The following is a 16,343-nucleotide window of genomic DNA, read 5'->3' as shown; positions in this document are numbered from 1 at the left end:
CATTTCCTTTGCTTGAAGCACACTTATGTTGCCACATTTTTACCACCATGACTATTCTCAGAATCTAACACGTTTTTTCAGTTGAGATTGTTAACGCATTTAATCTTTTTTGGTGGTGGAGATATATGTAGATGTGACATTCTTCAAACTGTTAGTGATTCATCCACACATCACAGCAATGTGACAGTTTTTTTGTTTTATTTTTTGTTTTTTTTACAAGTGCCAGCAATACTTCAGCTTCCTCCTATATCTTCCATCAGCTCCACCTCAGGCCTGCCTGCCTTCACCTCAGCTGCATAAAGTACAAAGTTGAGAAACCTCAGAGGCAGGAACACAGTATAAAACCTCACAGACTATCACTTCATCTAACCTTTCTCAAAACATGCTGTACCTAGTGCAACTGGAATACAAATGATCAAACTGTAGCCACTGTAACGTCACATTACAGACACTTTTGTTTAGAGCAGCTTGCATTTACATGCACATGCATTTTCAGCCATAGGAGCAATAGCTGTCAGATCCTAAATAATTGGATAACATCATGTACATGTGGTATAGCAGCAACCACACTGAAATTGAAGATTCTTCATGTATGCAAAAAAGATACATTAACACAATCTGTATACACACACAAGCCCTCTCCAGCATTCATGAATCAAGCACACCGTGGGAACGACAGTCTGTTCTCACAGTCCCAGTATGAGGAACCTACTGTGTATGGCAACAGAGTTGGTCCCTACAAAGTTAACCATTAATATTTAGTATGAAGACATGGTTTCTGGTTAGAGTTAATAATGACAAACCTCTTAAGTGACAAAAACACATTGCAGTGAGTGGGTGCATGTGTGAGCCACTTGTGCTTAAGTTGTCAGCAACAGCATTAAATGTGTCACAAAAGAAGGAACAATATGGTACACATGTAAATGTACGCCATAGGAATGTACAATGAAAGAGTGCATGAATCAGTCAGACTTTATTTTTATTGGAGCTTTCATACAGGTTAATGCAATTCAAGGCCATTTATAAGGGACTGAAAAGCTAATAACAGGGCAGTGTAAAGAGATGGTATAGAGAGGATTGTAAGATTGAAATGTTTATAAAGTGACAAAAGTCAAACAATAAAAAGAGTAGAATACCTTTTATGAAACATGTACCCTGTTATTTTTCATATTTTCTTTCTTTATTTAATTGACATACTGTAGAGGCTCTAAAATCTCATTTGTCTCAAAATTGCCATTGCACAAAGCTCTAAAACAGCCTACTGGGCTCCATGCATCAACTAACCAGGCTGCAGTATGACAAAGTTTGACAGACATACTTATTGTATGATGTCAAAAAGGAGAGGTGGGATTTGAACCCTCCATACAACTTTTTCGGGGGGGGGTTTCAAGTATTGCAGCTCAGTTTACAACCACAACCAGACGACTCAGGAGCATTAACAGAAAATTGACTTGCCTATAATATCTCTTTTTGTAAGTACTCTATGCTATGATGATCTTTTACTGTAGCTCAGAGAGCTTCTTTTCCCTTGCTTATGCACACTTCTTTCCTGCTAGTAATGATTTATGATTTACATTATGATGATTTTCTCAGAATGGCAGGCGGGATGGCTGTTGATAACATCACCCTGGACTCAGCTGAAAACCCTCCAAACCAGAGCAGCTGTGATGTATTCGTCTACCAAAGAGCTGCAGTGGTCCTTTTCCCTATTTTCTACTCTGTTGTTTTCATAATCAGTGCGTGCGGCAACAGCCTGGTTCTCTATGTGATCTGCCAGAGGAAGCAGAAGTTCAACTCCACCTCCATCTATCTGGTCAACCTTGCACTCTCTGATACCCTGTTCACACTGGCATTGCCGGGCAGAATTACTTACTACATCCGCCACTTTGACTGGCCCTTTGGTGACTTTCTCTGCAGACTGACCACACTTCTCTTTTTTGCAAATACCTATGCAGGTAATGTCAGTGCTTCTGTTGCCAATACGCTACCATATCTTTGAGTGTGTCTTTATCTGCATTTTCACATGTGCAACCTTATCTGTACATCAGGTTCAGAACACTTTGTTTTATCATTCTGAGCTATGCGTGTGAAAGGCATCTGCGTTTACATAGGACAAGATAACAGTATATGCTTACGAGCTTATTTAAAATTGTATCAACCTAACTGGTGTATAAAATTATTTTGCAGTATATAAAGTACAAAATATTTGTTGATGAAAAAGTATCAGAATGGGACTGAGATGGTGAAGACCTTCTTCCAGTCCATTTGGCCTAAATTCACAATCTCTACTTTTCGTTGTTATCTGTGAAATTACTAATTTGCTTTGCCAGTCTGTTCTGTATGTGTTTTGGATAACCTGTGTTGTATATCCATTGCCTTTCCACCAGGAATTGGATTCATGACCTGTATCAGCTTGGACAGATATCTGGCCATGGTGCATCCACACAAGCTGCAGTGTTTACGGAGCGTGAGGGTTGTTCGCAGGGTCTGCTGCCTGGTCTGGGTTCTGGTATCTCTGCAGACAGCCCCCCTGTTGTTCCGCAACATGCTGCATGAGCGCCAGGAGAGACGAACCTGCATGGAGTACTTCAACTTTGAGGGCTCCCACTTCACCCCTTATCTGCTGCTTCTGGCCTGCGCCATCTCCTTCTGCTGCCCGCTCATCATCATAATGGGTTGCTACTCTAAGATCAACCTGAAGCTGCGAGCTGCAGCCAAGCAGAACCCTGTGACTGGCCGATCACGGAGGAATCACAGGGCCAACACCATTATCCTCCTCATCCTCCTCACCTTCATCATATGCTTCAGCCCTTACCACCTCAACGTTATGCAGTTTATGTCGAGAAAGATACACCACCAGCCAGCCTGTGAGGAACTGAGGGCCTTTAAGACGTCGTTACAAGTAAGATCAGATTCTTTTCTTTTTTTTTTTTTTTTTTTTTTTGATTTCAATCATTCTCTATCAGTTTTCCTTTTAATAATACATCCTCTCCCTGCAGATTACAGTTTCACTTATGAACTTCAACTGCTGCTTGGATCCAGTCATCTACTTCTTTGCAATTAAGACCTACAAGAAGCGGGTGATGAGCCTCTTTAAGGACTATCTCTATACTTCCGGTGCCTCCTCCAAAATGACAGCTGAAAACAGCAGCAGCAACACCTGAGAGAAACCACAGCTGAGCTTACATGAGATATGCAAGCAACCACTGCCACTTAGAAGACCTAAATTACTCTGTTTCTCTGTACTCAAACAAGGCTATTTTAGTCTCTCATTTTTATGCTTTCTTTGGAAATGACTGACAAGTGTTTCACTAAAGATAGTGTGACAATTGTGCATGTACATATGTAGTAGATGTCCATTAAATGCAAGATAATCTAATTTAATTTGAAAATGTTCTTCCCCCTCCAAAAAATCTCTTCACTTTGTTAACGTGATGAGCACAACGATTATTTGCTTGAGAACACTGTATAAAATGTATCGTTCCATATCTTTTGTATTTTTCTTTTATATGACGGTGTGTGTTATTGCCTTTTTTAGTGGTATCATTTTTTTCAATCAGTGTTCGTGTACCAGTGGGCTCTTTGCATGCATTAACCTAGATAAATATGCTAAGCTTTTCTTTTTCTCTCTGTAAAAATGTTGTGGTCATTAATGCAGTACAACAGCAACTTTCACTTCCTTCATATAGAGAAACACATATGTGTATCAAGTCACATGGCAAAAATTTGCAATGTCTAATTTATTATTAGACACTTTAACTATTAATACAAAATTTGTGGTCTGCTTCCCCACTATCAAAAACATTCTTCCTATGATCCCCACAGTATTACATATTTTACTTTTTGCAAGAACTGCCAAAATGAGAACATGTCACACATCTCTCTGTCATACCCACATCTGACTTCTGTGTGGGAGTGCATAGGTAAATACCAGCACCACTTCCTCACCCACCTTTCCTGCTCCCCCTCACAGGCCTCATTCCTCCTAGGTCCCACATCTTGTGGTAGAGCTGCTGTGTGTGTGTGTGTCTTACACATCTGAGCAGGTGCAGGGTGCCTGTTTATAGTGCAGAGTCCCATATTTAAATTTAACCTTTAACATTTCCTGGGTTTTTGGAAAAGCTGCCCTATGATCTTGCATAGAAAGTAATGTACACAAATTGCGTCACAAAGAAATGTTAAGCTAGTTTTATTGGTGTGTTGTGATATCATTGTGCAACTTATTCATTTGTCAAGACACAGAGTATAAAGCCAAAGTAAACATAACAAATAATATGAATTATGAATTTAAGGGTCCCTGAAAAACAGTTACTGAGTCAGTAAGAGACAATAATATGCATTTGATGGAAGGCAGAAGGTGGAACTACTAGGAGAAAAATAACAGTATCCTCCAATCTGAGTGTACAGAGTGGATGGGAGGAACTGATGAAATCTGCTAAAGTGAGCTGGAACTGATTTACTTTACATGTGACAAGCATGGGCTTAAAATAAAATCAACCTGAGATGTGGATCCAGTGGTGTCAGACAAGCATTGATACTATGTACTCTATTGCAGGACATTAATGGAGGAATGAGGGTTTCAGCAGCAGTTGTTGCAAGCATACAATATCTGTTCAGGCTCATAAAAGTAGGTAGGATTATTTGGAGAGACAAAGGTGTAAATCTTGGTTTCATCTGCGTAAAGATGTGAGATAACCTATTCAAAGTGTAAATAATTACAGGGCAAAAAACAATGGACCTCACACAGAGGTTTGAGGTACACCAGACATTGTGTACTACCTTAAATATGACATGAACCTCTCAGAATATCATTTCCTTCACTACCTTGAGTGATTTAATGGAGGTTGGACTGCAAAAAGTCTTTCAAAAGGGAAGTGGTTTCTTGTAGAGAGGTATGATGATCTGGGACATCCGTGAAGACAAAAGGCCTGTACTCTGAGTTGTGTTGTTCTGAAGGCATAAAAGGAACCCCAAAAAAGGTAAGAGCCCTACAAAAAATAAAAAAATAAAAAATAAATAAATAAAAAAAGTGATTTGTAGGTTTAGAGGATGTGTCTAGCTGAAGATGCCAAGAGTCCGCTTTTCATTTGAGAGAGGAAATGTGGTGGTTTTGGACAACAAGCACAACAAGCACAACAAGCCTTTTACACTTGGGTAGTAGACATATACTCGGTTGGAAGTTTAGTAGGTACACCCAGCTAAAACTAATGCATCCTAATACAATGGCCATGCATGTTATAGTTTTCAGTTTTTGTTGAATTGCTACAGAGGAGAGTTGATTCCATTGTATGATAAACTTGTGGAGCTGTTGAACTGTACTGCATCATGTATTTTAGCTAGGTGTACCTGATAAACTGCCAGCTGAGTGTACAATGACTTTATAAAGTTGATGACAGACTGATGGCTGACATGTTTGCAAGTAGTGCCCTTTTTACACATTGAGCAGACACTGACAGTCATTTGGAGTTGTGTTAGGGATCCCCTGACGATTCTTCACCTTTCTCTGTTTTACTATCCACCAGCTCCTGAGGAAAATATCTGGCTCTTTAGCTGCTAAATGTTCCACTATGTTCACCTATCTACCTTAGTTTGCTTGCTGTTTGGTGCTAGGCAGATAGCACACCCTGGAGTTTTACAGCTTTTTTGCTAAAAACAGCTGCTGGCTATTGCTAACACTGACACTGATGAAAGCGGTAAGAATGAGTCAAAATAGTAAAGTTGAAGACCTAAAACAGACGCTAAAAAGAGCTGTGGGGAACTGCTGAGTTGAGTCACAATTCTCTGTGGATTTGTTGCTATAAGCGGCCTTTGTCACATTGCATGCAGTCATTTGATCCATTATTATTATAAAAAATATTGAATGGAGCAGATTTAAGTTCTGTCATAACTCATATTGTCGGAATAAGCCAAAAAAAAAAGCAGCTAGATTAATTGTCCTTATCAATGCATAAATGTTTACCAGGAGGTTGCTTGTGTAATACTGGCTCTAATAATTCTGTAAAAGGCAGCCATGGTTGATTTCACAGCCTCATTAGTAACAGTATTATGGCTAACTGGCTGTATCATTGAGCTAAACTCAATGATATTGGCCACTCACAGGCATTGCATGCAGGTGTGTGAAATGCTGTCTAGCAAGCAAAAGCAGCCCTGCATGTCACCAGATGTCAGATAATTCAGACAAGAGTTTCACATCTTCAATTCTGAGTTTCCTGGACATTATTGTAGTATCTAGATAATTCATTCATATTCATAAGTATATTAATCCGATTCAGACCTGACCTCCAAATTAGAAATGTTAAACACAGAAAAATTATATGTTTTTCCTTTACTGTAATGCATCACAGAGTATGGTAGCTAACAATGGTGAAATTCCATCTCATCAAAAGGGCTAACTGCCTGGTAACCTGCACACTTTCCATTACAGTAAAATGACACAAAACAACCCTGACCTCAAGTACATCAGTCAAATCAAACAATGTTTAATCAAACAAACACCCACAAACCAACTGTGTTTCCTTTGCATACAACCAAACTTTGGTGTGACATCAAAGTTCATGCCAGAAACATTCTAGTACGTGAGACAGAACACTTGACTGTGACTGTTGTCTCTTCTCAGTGCTCTTTTGGTAGGAGTCAACTTTGTTGTTAATGCACACTCATTTTTGAAGGACTGCAACGTTTCCACTTCCTCATGATGGACAGAGTCAGTTTGTGGCTTCTTAGTCTGGCAAAGCCCTCTTCTACTTTTCTGTGCCACCCCTAATGACCCCCAGTTAGTTAAATGTTATTAAATGATGCCTGGAGGTGCTGGCAGTGACCCATAGCTGAATCCTCTGAACTGTTTACCTCAAAATCCCTTTTAACATTTCATATGAAGGTTAAGGAGGAGTGTGCACAGAGTTAATAACTTTTGAGAGCAAAGAGTTTTTGCATGTTTCAGTGTATTTACTGCAAATCAGCCACACATTACATTCATGCAATGACTCATTCACCAATCAGACTATTGATATGGGGACATTCTGTATATCAATATCAGCAGGTGGTTTTGATGCTAAATGCTAAATTCTTAATGATCTGTTTCTTCAACAGCTGCACATGACATCTATTACAAGGCACACAGTGATATAACTACTTGAAACTACTGTAACTGTGTGGTTATAAAGCACATTGATGAAAATTATCAGGTCGTGTCTTCACACCAAAAGTCCATTTCCAATAGGAAACAGGATGCTTGACATTTATTAACATTACCATATAATTATTCATTATCAACCACATATTTATCAGTGTATTTTTCTTCTTGGTCTGTTCAGAGTGCTCCAAAGGTGTAATTTCGTCACATTAAGAAGTTTCCAACCAGTCACAGTTTATAAGCAGTGAGTACTGGCCTCAGATTTTTTTTTTTTTTTTAAAACAGCATTTAATACATCACAAATCCACCTAAACAGTCTGTTCTTGTTTTTCATGATACTTCCTCTTAAAACTTTTTTGAAAACCCAACATCAACTGCTGGTTGATGGGACAGGAAATTCTCACATGTTACAGGGTGAGGCTGATGTTATTCTATATTTTTATTGTCAGCAAATTTTACACACACACACACAAACAAAAAGCCAACAGTGCATCCAGTTTGTTTCTTCAGCACTATAGGCAGCATTACAGCATCTCTTCTCAGGTGGATGGTTAATGGAGAGACAGAGGAAAATAGTAGTTTGGGGGGGAATGGGGGTGTTATCATGTGGCAGAGACAATGTTGTTGTTTACAATATAAGGGCCATATTTATATAGGTTCACCCTCTATCTTTGTGGTTTCTCTTAATTGCTATGCACATTGGATTTTAGACTAGTTACAGAGGAAGGAGATACTTATATATTATATTATATTTTCCCATAAACGTAGAAAGTAGAAAAGAATGAATAGACATATGGTTGAAAAGAGTAGAGTGCAGAGAGCTTGTTTTGCGGTTTTTGGTTTGAAGCTGTTACTTTCAGTAAACCAAGCTAACCACTAGTGACTGGGAAAGCCAGACAAGTATTTACATATACATTACATGTACATATTCAGGTATATACAATACACTGTTCTGCTCTTTTTTTCATTATCATATCAAATGTCATACAAGAAGGAGTTCAATATTTTAGATTAGATATGCATATTTGGGATCATTTCAAATCATACAAAATTTTATTTCAGATGACAACCATGGACTTGCAATCTATAGTACCTGATTCACTTTCATGTAGATGGTTGCAGTTATAGCTGGGTAGCAGTGACAGAAAATCAATCTTTAACCTTTGTCTTCAGCAATGTTTTGAATTTATCTGGGGGAGAATTTACCTCTGACAGAGCAGCTAACACATTGCTGCCATCCTGTGACTTACTGGAGTTACAACACAAAAAGTCTTTGTGTACTGTAATCAGGTGTCAAATGCAATACTTTTACCTAGACTGTTCTCCTTTACCCCCACCATGAGTGAGCTGAACCTCAGCAACTGCAGTACTCTTCTCTTGCCAGAGGAGAGAGCTGTTCCTGTTTTAGGCAATCATGTTCTGCATTGTGCACAGAGGGAAATATTGGCAAATATACTCCACAAAACACCCTTAAAATTGTTACTATTAGAAATAATATATGATTTTGATAACCAAATATAGTTCCAAATTCTTGTGGCATGATACAGCAGCAAGTAAGAGGAATAAAGCCAACAACACAGTCATTACAACACATCCTCTGCTGTAAGCTCCACTGATCCAGAGTAAAAGGTCACAAAGTTACATAACTCTGAGAGAGTTGTAGTGCAGTTGCAAAGTTTTAGGACAGTGATAAGTTCATCATTGTTATGGTTCTGTACGTCAACATATTGGATTTTGACATGCATCCATCATCATGGAGTTAAAGTGCTGACTTTTAATTATTAAAGGTGGTGGGAGGGTGTCTACATCCGTTTTGGGTGAACATCCTCAGTGTGTCACTCTCTTTGTATAAAGACTGTATAACTCTGAACTCTGATTAACTCAATTGGAGTTCAACAAATGCAGATATCAACAACTTTAAATGTTGTTTTATTATAAATCAAATGTGCTGGAGTGCAGAGCCAACACAACAAAAGGTGTCCTAAAGCTGTCCTATACAAGTCTGATGGTATTGCATGTTACACAAATGATGCATCATTTGGTCAGAAGCAAACTCCTTACAGCAGTGAAAGAGGTTAAAGGTGAAATAAAATATAAATAGAAAATATTACTTGTTATTTGTAAAAAAAATAATCTTAATGTTAAGTGTTTTGTTTTTACCCAAAAAACATGGTTGTAATACTGATTCTATAACTGACTCCTCTGAGTTCATGTTACTACATTTTACATTCAAATCCTATCAAATAAGGAGCTCTAAAATTCCATAAGTTAGTGGTCTGATGTGAATTTTGTTACTCAACCGGTGTTTTTTCTAAAGAAGAAGAACAGCCACAGAAGTTTCCTGTACCACTGTTGCAATCTCATCTTAACCACATATAGAAAAACAGCAGGGAGGCCTGATATCACTCTATTGACGCTTTATTTATTCAGGTGTAAAATCAAAGCTAGAGTATGATACGTAAGGGCTAAAAAAACGTAATACCATAAGAACACTCCTGATCTCTTACATTTATCCACCCTCTGTTTAAAAACTTGGCCAATAACATAAATGAGTGGATCAGTTAAAGGCTGTAATAGCCCCACAGCGTATTATATTTCAACAGACGCAGCTAAAGAACATTTCCTCTTGAAGTTTCTGTCAAAACTTCCTTTATTATGCACAGGATGTACAAAACACTGATAAGTATCAAATACGTTGCTGAGAAATGCCAGTGTCACACGATCCAACCCACAGTCTTTCTTTTACAATCATCAATCATCATCAATAATAATAATCATCATCATAATTATTATTATTATTATTATTATTATTACACTACATACCATATACTATATTCTTCTACTTATTATTATTATTAGTGGTTCATGTCTCAGAAAATAAGACTCAAATATCTAGAGGAGCAGTAAACACATAAGTGTCTTTTCATTGGTATTCACCCCATTGTCTTCTATGAATAGCCATGGCACGGTACCATGCCTGTTGTCTGTCAACGATGGGTGTGACCTGGCTGTCTGAAGCCCAGTGAGTCAGACCCACAAGGCCAGACCATGAGGAAGTTACACTGTTTCCTCTGCTTGTTTTGAACAAAGGAAGGTTGTGGTCAATAAAAAAAACTGAATGCAATTCTTGCTTATTTGTATTCTGTTATTTCTGGTATTTGTATTACCTTTTTCTTGTGCTGTTGCACTGTCTTGATTGCAGCTGGAATGGGAAAAACAAACTTAATATCCATTAATATAGATAAATAAGTGGATTGATTGGAAACACCAAATGTGCATCTATAATGTTTATACATACCATCATGCTTGTGTTATCATAGTGTATGTCTCACAGCTGAAAATGTTTGTAAGTAGAAGTAAACCAAAAGGGCGGGAGTGATTCAAAGGTGTGAAAACCACAGGGTAACAGTTAGTGCACAAACGTATGTATGTATTTATGTGTAGAGCAACCCCTGATTCAAATAGTATCAATACTAATAGGCTGCTTACATACATTTTACACTTTTTTAGTCACATTCTCCTTGCTTGACCACTTCTTACGTTTAAACCTTTCTCTCATCTCTAACACCAAAGCATATTTGTGTCTGTACCATGTGGCTCTACTCCTCCACCATAAACCATAACCTATATTTATTTGCTGAGGCCTTTTGACTCCGAATCACTCTCACCACAGGAAGTCCTTGGTGATTTTGGGCAGAAAGATTGTATCATACTTCCAATCACTTCTGATAGTTCTGTGCCACCCATGGCACCAGTGCTCGAAAGCAAACAATCTCAAAAGAAATCTTTGTTCTGAGCAAAATTAGTCATAACTGTACATCTGTGGTCAGTCAGAGCTCAAAACATTATCAAAACAAAGGTGCCTCTGGACTAAAGGGGAAATTTTTGCTGTCAGTCATTTGCTTAGTCTAAAGGGAAATTTCAAAAGAGTCCGAATTTGAATTAGGGATTGTCTGAGAGACCTATGATGTAATTGTTGTGCAAAAGAAGGGGGGCTATTGTCACATTAGTGAAACATGTCTCTTTACAACAAGCTAGATGTCAGCTGAAGCCACATCCTCCCATGAGTACACACATGGCACAGCATGCAGTATGAAACGTTGATTTTCCTTTCCTGAAATATGCCACAGGTGGCTCAACCCCCGCAGCTTTATCAATCATAAAGGCCAACTGAAATATTACATACATCCGTTTAGCATCACATAGTGTTGGATACTTTTTTTGGGTGCAATCAGTGAGTGTTTCAAAATTGTGCGCTCAGAGAAAATTTGAAAGGTTTAGCAAAAGTGAGAGAGGCACATACATTGGCAGTGAGAGAGAGAGAGAGAGAGAGAGAGCTACAACAGGATATTTTGTCACTATGGTTACGGGCAGCAGATACGGATCTTGATTTCTGTATGTCATGCTGTTCTCACTCAGCGCAGTGTGGTTGTAGTGCTGTCAGGACAGGTTGTATAACTGAGATAAACTTTGCACAAAAGTTTAACTTCTTCTGGATCTATGTGGCTTCAGTAAATCTGAGGAAAGACATATTCTATCTGTGAGGTAAGCTTCTCTTTCCAAAGTGTATCCTAAGTGTGTGTGTGTGTCTGTGTCTGATGTGTGTGCGTTATCTGACTTGTAACCAGAGGAGAAGCGTTACATTTTGAATTTGTAAGCTTGTAATGGATTTATGTTGTGAAAAATGCTCTGTATTCCACAGTCAGAGAGAGATTTACAACATGAAAATTTCTGGGACCTATCCTTGCAAAAAGAGAAGCTAACTAAAATTGTATTTAAAGTGCAGTACGGCATTTTTGAAAATCACCACACCTTTACAAACTATGTCCTCTAATGTTTAAAAATAATGAATATTGGATTATGACATAACTTTGGTCTTTTATGAGCACTAAAATACCAATTCATATCAGAGTGCAGGCAGTCAATCACAGCTGGAAGCAAACCACTTTAATAACTGTTAGTGTCTCATTGGAAATGTACAAAGTATATCATTGACATACATTTCAAACTGTAATACCTCTTCACTTGTGTCAGTGGGCCAGGAAATGTTTTTCTCCACTGCAAGAGGAGATAGCCACAGCAGGAGCGGGTAATAATTTTTGGCTTAAACAATATGACTTTCCAACCGCCTACCATTCTAAAGGCAGGGCACCCTGGGGAAGCAGACTTCCTCATTTACAAGGCTGTCTTTCAGCACCAGTTTTTTTTTTGGTCTAGGTGTGAGAGTGTTGCAGCTGCATTCAGAATCACAGCAAAGCTGTTATTGTTCACAGACTTCCTTCATGTCACTTTTAGGTACAAAAATGATTATTAAAAAAACAACTATGTCCTGTGAGTCAACCATGTACATCAGTGGGTGATTGTGTTGATAGTTTGCAAATTTTTAGGGCAGCTAATCTATTTCCCCTGACACATCTGCTCTTTCTTTAATGTCATCTTCATATGTAATCAAGTTGGAAATGTTCTCATGATGATCAAAGTTCTGATAATAACATTATGATGTTCTGTGTCCTCAGAATAAAAATGAAGCAAAATGCATATTGCTCAGTGATAAGTAAAAAAAAAGTGTAGGTGCTTTCCAGTTTTAGTCAGACATCACTTCTTATCAGTTTTTTTTTTTTTTTAACTTTACTTTCACCCTTTGTTTTAGTTAAATGAGGGCAAAAGTCAAGATGTTCTGTCTCTGATGGGCTTTCCTCAAAAAAGAACCACAAGGTGGCACTACACACCACAAAAACAACTTCAGTTTGACAGCACAGGCTGTGTCACATTACCTGATAGTGAGTTACCTTACAGCTTGAAACACAAGTTAGTTTTGTTTAACTGAGGGTAAAACAAATACAATCTTTTTCAGCTTCCAACATATGGTGAAGGCATTTTATTTTATTATTTTTCATAATTTCTTTCAACTCAAACAGAAAGAAAAACATCTGTACAATTAAAGGTCATGTTAATATTGTCATGACATTTTTTCTGATGAAACAGTCTTACCTTACAGTAAGGGACTTTAAAGGAAACATCTGCTTAATATTGCAAGTTGTCTGGAAAGGAGTTATGAGAAATATCGTAACTTCTTTTACTTCCTTTTTGAAAGCAAAGCCTTAAACCTGCATGTACTCTTGGTCCAGGGTTGTACTAGACTGAGAAGTTTCATTTCAACATAGACATAGACTATTGCATTGTATTTTTTTTTTTTTTTTACATTTCTGAAAGTTTAACCAAAGCATTGGCACATTTTATTTTCCTTTTTGCAGTTACTGGTTCCGAAAATACCAAGATGGCTTCTACCACTGGGCCTATGACCTTCACCTCCTCACCTTTCAACAACAGTAACTGTGGCACCCTATACGCCCACCGGCACTATGCCAGGGTCGTCATGCCTATTTTCTACTGCACTGTGTTCATTGTGGGGCTGCTCGGTAACTGCCTCGCCCTCCACGTCATCCGTCCCAATCTGAAGAAGATCAACTCCACCACCTTGTACTCTCTCAACCTGGTCATCTCCGATATCCTCTTCACCCTGTCTCTGCCTGTGAGGATTGTCTACTATGCCCTGGGCTTCCACTGGCCTCTGGGCGAGATGCTGTGCAAGATCTCGGGCCTCATCTTCTATATCAACACCTACGCAGGGGTCAATTTCATGACTTGCCTCAGCATTGACCGTTTCATCGCTGTGGTCTTGCCTCTGCGCTTTGCTCGACTCAGGAAGGTCAGTAACGTGCGCTATATTTGTGTTGGTGTTTGGGTGCTGGTCCTGGCACAGACCCTCCCCCTTCTTGGCATGCCAATGACCGGCGAGGAAGATGGTGGCTACATCACCTGCATGGAATACCCCAATTTTGACAAGGTCGACCATATTGCCAATATACTGATTGGTGCTGTCTTCCTCGGTTATATTATCCCTGTGATCACCATCCTGGTGTGTTACTCCGTCTTATGCTCCAAACTCCACTTATCAGCCAAGACCAACCATTTGACGGAAAAGTCTGGTCGTAGCCGCAAGGCCATCGGTGTGATCTGTTGTGTGTCCCTGGTGTTTGTCATCTGTTTCAGCCCCTATCACATCGACATCCTGCAGTACATGATCCGCAAACTGTCCTCAGAACCTGACTGTGCTGATCTCACAGCCTTTCAGGTATCGCTGCACATCACGGTGTGTCTGATGAACTTCAACTCCTGCTTGGATCCGTTTATCTACTTCTTTGCCTGCAAGGGCTACAAGAGGAAACTTATGAAGCTGCTGAAGATGCAGGTCAGCATGTCCTTCTCCAGTGTAGTGAGGACATCACCCGAGGGCTCCTCCAAGGATATAATTGACGGCAACAAGATCCAACTCAACAGTTCTATTATAGGTGGAACCAGTGAAAGACTCACAGAAAGGAGATCACACAGGAATGAGTAAACTGAAGGGCTGAGGCACTGAGAGTTGCATAAGATGTGGGAAACTTTTGTCTCAGTGGGGCTACTTCAATCAGGACAGTGTCAGACAAACTGATCTCAACACTGAAATGGATTCAGTCATGCCATCATGGACTTCAAGCAGCTACTCAGCATCTGGATCCATAGCAATTTGGGTGTATTGGACCAGATCAGTTTACACAGGGAAGGAACATCAACAAAATTTTAATTGAAGCACCCCTTTTGTTTACATAGCTTCTCATGAATATTGGTGATTTTCTCAGGAAAGTAGAAGTTATTGCAGCTAGGGAAAGAAAGAAAACTTTTGAATAAAGCATGCTTGTACCATGTCAGTAAACTGATGAGGCAGGGGTGTATAGGAAAGTGGACAATCGACATCTACAAGTCAACATGTGAAGAGTTATATTCATACATGCAATATACTCACCCTGAAAAAAAAGAAAGAAAGAAAGAAAAAAATGTTGAAAGCAACAATTTAATATTTTCAATCAGACAGTGACCTCACAACTGATCCAGTCCTCACAGTGTTACTTTTAGGAACTGAGATGTTTAAAGTGGAAGTAAATATGAGTTTCATTCCAAAATGAAATCAGACTCGGAATCTCAAGTTTCACTTCAGTATACAGCTGTAATATCTCAGGAAAAGTGATGAACTGTATATTCATTATTTCAGCTGCTTTAGCATTCCTTTAGTCATGCTAAAAACTGTTCATGAACAATGTTATAATTTTATTTAATTGCTTGTGGACTGAGCTGTTTTTGGAGTTTAAATTTTGTTTTAATTTTACATCTGTTAAGACAATTGTAACAACATGAATGCATATTATTGTCCAGAATGCTGGATTTGTTGAAATATTTAATGGCCTCTGTTTGTACAAATGCACATTTCTGTGACAGTTCCACCAACAATTTTGTGTGTTTCATGTGTTTTGTCTTTATTTTTGGTATTTAATGGTTTAATTGGTTTAATTGTAATGCTCTGTAATCCCACATGTGCGATCTGCATACAGCAACGCACACGACAGTCATGTCATCAACGTGTAAGTCTGTGGTAATGAGTAAGAAATAAATAACATCATGAAGTTCACAAGGTTTGATGCAAAACTGCATTTGACTCAACAGAATGAAGTTTCAAATGTTTCTCTGTTGGTGCTCTGCATGATGAGTATCTGTCCTCGCAAAACGGCCCCTGACACGGTTTAGACAGTGAAGGGCCATGAGGGCTGAGTGGAAAAGTCAAGGGGATCATGCACTGTAATGACTCAAAAAAGTATCCAGTATATTTTTTAACAGTGTTGTTGACTGTGTGATTGACAGATATGTCCGATTCACACTCTGCTCTTCCTCCTAATCATCCTTCTAAACTCCTGGCACAAACATTTGGTTATAAAATTGCTCAGCTCCAAGAGATAACACTGATAGACACTGTTAGTGAAACTGTTAATCTGCTCTACATTAAAATAATGTTAACCCACGTTCGCTCTAAAGTTTGACCATATTTGAATAATATCTGAAATAAAGGAAAATTCTAAAACGTCAGAATTACAGAACTGTGTGTATAGTATATGGGTCACTGTACCAATTCCAAGGCATCTTCAGTAAAATTTTGAGTTAACCGATTTAACTTAATCTCTTTTTATGACTTCTTATTTTACATTATCGCACTCAGAATTTCTGTCACTCTTGATCTACTCAGAGTTACAGCAACCCAAATCTGTGTGTTGTATCCACTTGAAACTTTTGGTTTGCTGATAAGTTTGGAGCCTTTTTGATTTAATACTTTTTTCTTTTT

At 38.6% G+C, this 16,343-nt stretch overlaps 2 protein-coding genes across 3 annotated transcripts; both read left to right on the top strand.

Moving 5' to 3' along the window:
* The first annotated feature begins 1,403 nt into the window (after positions 1 to 1,403).
* Positions 1,404 to 3,638, top strand: si:ch211-184m13.4 (uncharacterized protein LOC798560 homolog). Its single transcript, XM_018702625.2, has 4 exons — positions 1,404 to 1,472; positions 1,594 to 1,955; positions 2,388 to 2,902; positions 3,000 to 3,638. The coding sequence occupies exons 2-4, from the start codon at positions 1,595 to 1,597 to the stop codon at positions 3,162 to 3,164; spliced, it is 1,041 nt and encodes a 346-aa protein (XP_018558141.2). The 5' UTR covers positions 1,404 to 1,472; position 1,594; the 3' UTR covers positions 3,165 to 3,638.
* A 1,201-nt stretch (positions 3,639 to 4,839) lies between these two features.
* gpr183a (G protein-coupled receptor 183a) lies at positions 4,840 to 14,765 on the top strand. Of its 2 annotated transcripts, none has more exons than XM_051072395.1 (2): positions 4,840 to 4,979; positions 13,387 to 14,765. In XM_051072395.1, exon 2 carries the CDS (start codon positions 13,410 to 13,412, stop codon positions 14,532 to 14,534), a length of 1,125 nt encoding a protein of 374 aa, XP_050928352.1. In that variant the 5' UTR covers positions 4,840 to 4,979; positions 13,387 to 13,409; the 3' UTR covers positions 14,535 to 14,765. The 2 variants fall into 2 exon arrangements, with proteins under 2 accessions (XP_050928352.1, XP_050928348.1); XM_051072391.1 differs by lacking the exon at positions 4,840 to 4,979 and adding an exon at positions 11,382 to 11,677.
* The last annotated feature ends 1,578 nt before the right edge of the window (positions 14,766 to 16,343 follow it).

Source organism: Lates calcarifer, linkage group LG1, assembly GCF_001640805.2.
Source record: "Lates calcarifer isolate ASB-BC8 linkage group LG1, TLL_Latcal_v3, whole genome shotgun sequence".
NCBI classification, from domain to species: Eukaryota; Metazoa; Chordata; class Actinopteri; family Centropomidae; genus Lates; species Lates calcarifer.
The sequence above is the reverse complement of the archived record's forward strand: the minus strand, read 5'-3'. Positions and strand labels throughout refer to the sequence as shown.